At 31.3% G+C, this 2846-nt stretch overlaps 1 protein-coding gene across 1 annotated transcript; it reads right to left on the bottom strand.

Annotated features, from left to right (window-relative positions):
• Positions 1-362: 362 nt before the first annotated feature.
• Positions 363-1134, bottom strand: LOC110785222 (NAC domain-containing protein 78-like). The gene is made up of 2 exons (XM_021989663.1): positions 700-1134; positions 363-611 (listed from the first exon to the last, which is right to left on the bottom strand). Exons 1-2 carry the CDS (start codon positions 1132-1134, stop codon positions 363-365), a joined length of 684 nt encoding a protein of 227 aa, XP_021845355.1.
• Positions 1135-2846: the final 1712 nt, after the last annotated feature.

Genomic DNA, 2846 nt, shown 5'->3' with positions numbered 1-2846 from the left:
GTTGTAACCAATGTGACGTGAGGGCGAACCCATTGATGGTTTGTTTTATTAATTGTATTTCATCGTTCTATTTTCTCAGTATCATACACGTTTAATTAAACTTAAAAATCAGTAAGGTCTTCAATTTAATTTTGTACGCCAATTTAATCAATTTGCATAACTAAAATAAAGTAAACTAACTTTTGTTCACCGAGTCCTTTACATCATTTGCATAACTACGTCATATTAGTTCGTTATAGTCTACCAAAATAATACATGACCGCATAATTATCTTACAACCCAAAATTGTGTTTTGTTGACAAAACAACATTAACGACCAAGTATTAGTTACCCTAGGCACATGTTAATCACGTTTTCCTTAATTACTTGAATGAACTCAACACAATCCTTATGTAGTAGTTTTCCTCCATTTCCATGAATGTGTTCTGCTCAAAATCTGTAGTAGGAAAACCCAAAATATCTTCATTGTCTAAATATGTACTTCCAAAATCTTCAAACTTGAATATCTCCTCTTCAGCCACATTTGGAACCCACGTTGCAGTGTTATTGTTGCTACTGCTTGCACCATTATCATTGGTTCCTACTAAGTAATTGTTCCCATACTCATAATCCTGCGTGTATAAATATAATTTATTATTATCAAATTTTAAATAATCAATGTAATTAGCACGATTAAAGTTATTCTTTGCCATTTGATACCTCTTCATAAGTCATTATATTGTCAAGCCAGTCCTCCTCCACAAACTTAGCGACGTATTGTTCGGCATGCATTGGACCCGATCCATTCCTTTCATAAAACTTGCATAGTACGTAATGTTGCTCCCGTTCACATAGGAAAGATGTTTCCGTATCCTTGAGTATGTATTCCTTCATTATCCAATTAGTCTTCTCCACCCCGTTAATATAGTAGGTAAATGATTTGATAATACCACAAACTCTTCCGCAATACACGACGTCTTTCGCTGAACCACCAGTCATCCTCCAAGTCCCCCCCTTTGCGTTCCTTGTACACCTACCTGCCCTGTTGCATAAGAAATACCACTCTTGATCGTTTGTTTGTAGAGCAGACATTGACGGTAGAACCCAAGGTTCAAATTGATATATATCAACTTCCGCAATCATCGGTGGACCCATAGTTATTCCTAAAACTTTGTTCTTCAGGTAAAACATCACGAGTTCGTTGTCAGTCGGGTTGAACCGCCATCCTGGTATATACTGAGATTTGAATGTAGTTACGTTACAAAAACATGGTATTTCTAGCGCGAAAATATAGATAGTAAACATTATAACGTATGAATAGATCATGCTCATGTTTAGCCTCATAAGTAATTATCCATAAATTTTGGTAATAGTTTATTGTCCACACCATTTTATAAGTAAATTTCGTAGTTAATTTTCGTACTTAAATGGACAATAAGGATTTTCATAAGATGGAAACAACAAAAGAAAGATGTTGTATTTTAGTTCTTGTACTTAACAGGTTTGCCCTAACATGTTCCACTAGAATTCGAACCTACTTAACAAGGCAATTTCCATCGTCAAATATTTCATTACAAAATAGTATTGAAGACCATGCATATTCTCTCCACTTTTTGCAAACCCTAGCTACTACCAAAGCTTCCGATCTTGTAAAACGTGGTAATATCATCCGTGTCATTATTTCTTCGTTGAATAGAGCCACGGGAGGTTCTTGTTCAAGCTGCATTGTTTGATTTAATAAAAAAAAATTAAATAATGTATTCTGAAATTACAATAATATCTCCAAATTAATGTTGTCTAATTTCATTAATAACCATTTATTTTTCAATTTGTAAAGACATTGATTGAACAAAGTCTGTAGTTTTATGCATTCGAAAATAAAAAAATTCAAGTGTTATGTATTCTAAAAATAAAAAGTAGCATAGATGATAATTTTACTCCCAAATTAAGCTCTCAATTCCCAAATTAACATTATGATTAATAAGTTACAATTTTACTTCATAATAATGTAATAAATGTTTAATACCCCAATAAATTACAATTTTACTTCATAATAATGTAATAAATGTTTAATACCCCAATAAATGATAATTTTACTCCCAAATTAAGCTCTCAATTCCCAAATTAAGTTCCTTGTTTTATGAGAAAAAAAATTGGATTAATAACTTCCAATTGTACTTCAAATTAATGCAATAAATGTATAATTCCCCCAAAAAATGAGAATTATACTTCAAAATTATCCTCTTATGTTGAAATTTAAAACGGGTATTATACTAATAATTCCAAAGTAACACTTCACTTAAAGTTTTAACTAATTTACTAAACCCATTTAACAAATCAAATTGGGGATAATACCAATTAAAAAAAGTACCGAAATTAAAAATATACCAAAATCGATAATTAAAATCATACAATTTTCCCAAAATGGTGGATATATTAATTAAACATGCTAATTCAATTGAAGAGGAATGAATAATCATGTGAAAACTTGAATTTAATCCGGTTAATTAATCGATATTCATGTGAAAATTTAAACATTAATCCGAATAGAAATTGGAGCGAATTTGAAGTTGCTTTAACATTAATCCGAATCGAAATTGGAGCGAATAGATCTAGTTTTAATTATCTACTTTGCCTAAAAATTGTATTTGCATAAACAAAGAATTCATCATAACCACTTAATCCATGAACAAAACCAAACAATTAACCAAAAAAAATCATCATAAATACAATCAAAGAAGTGCAAATTTCGAAAACTAACCATAACCATGGGATAAGTTTGATCTGGATGAGCGGCCTCCCCTTCGTTTGTTCGTCCGTCCATTACTTGAAGCTCAAGTTGATTTGCTTTCTTGAATTTTTGGTAG

The sequence above is a fragment of the Spinacia oleracea genome, chromosome 2, assembly GCF_020520425.1.
Source record: "Spinacia oleracea cultivar Varoflay chromosome 2, BTI_SOV_V1, whole genome shotgun sequence".
Classification (NCBI taxonomy): domain Eukaryota; kingdom Viridiplantae; phylum Streptophyta; class Magnoliopsida; order Caryophyllales; family Amaranthaceae; genus Spinacia; species Spinacia oleracea.
The sequence above is the reverse complement of the archived record's forward strand: the minus strand, read 5'-3'. Positions and strand labels throughout refer to the sequence as shown.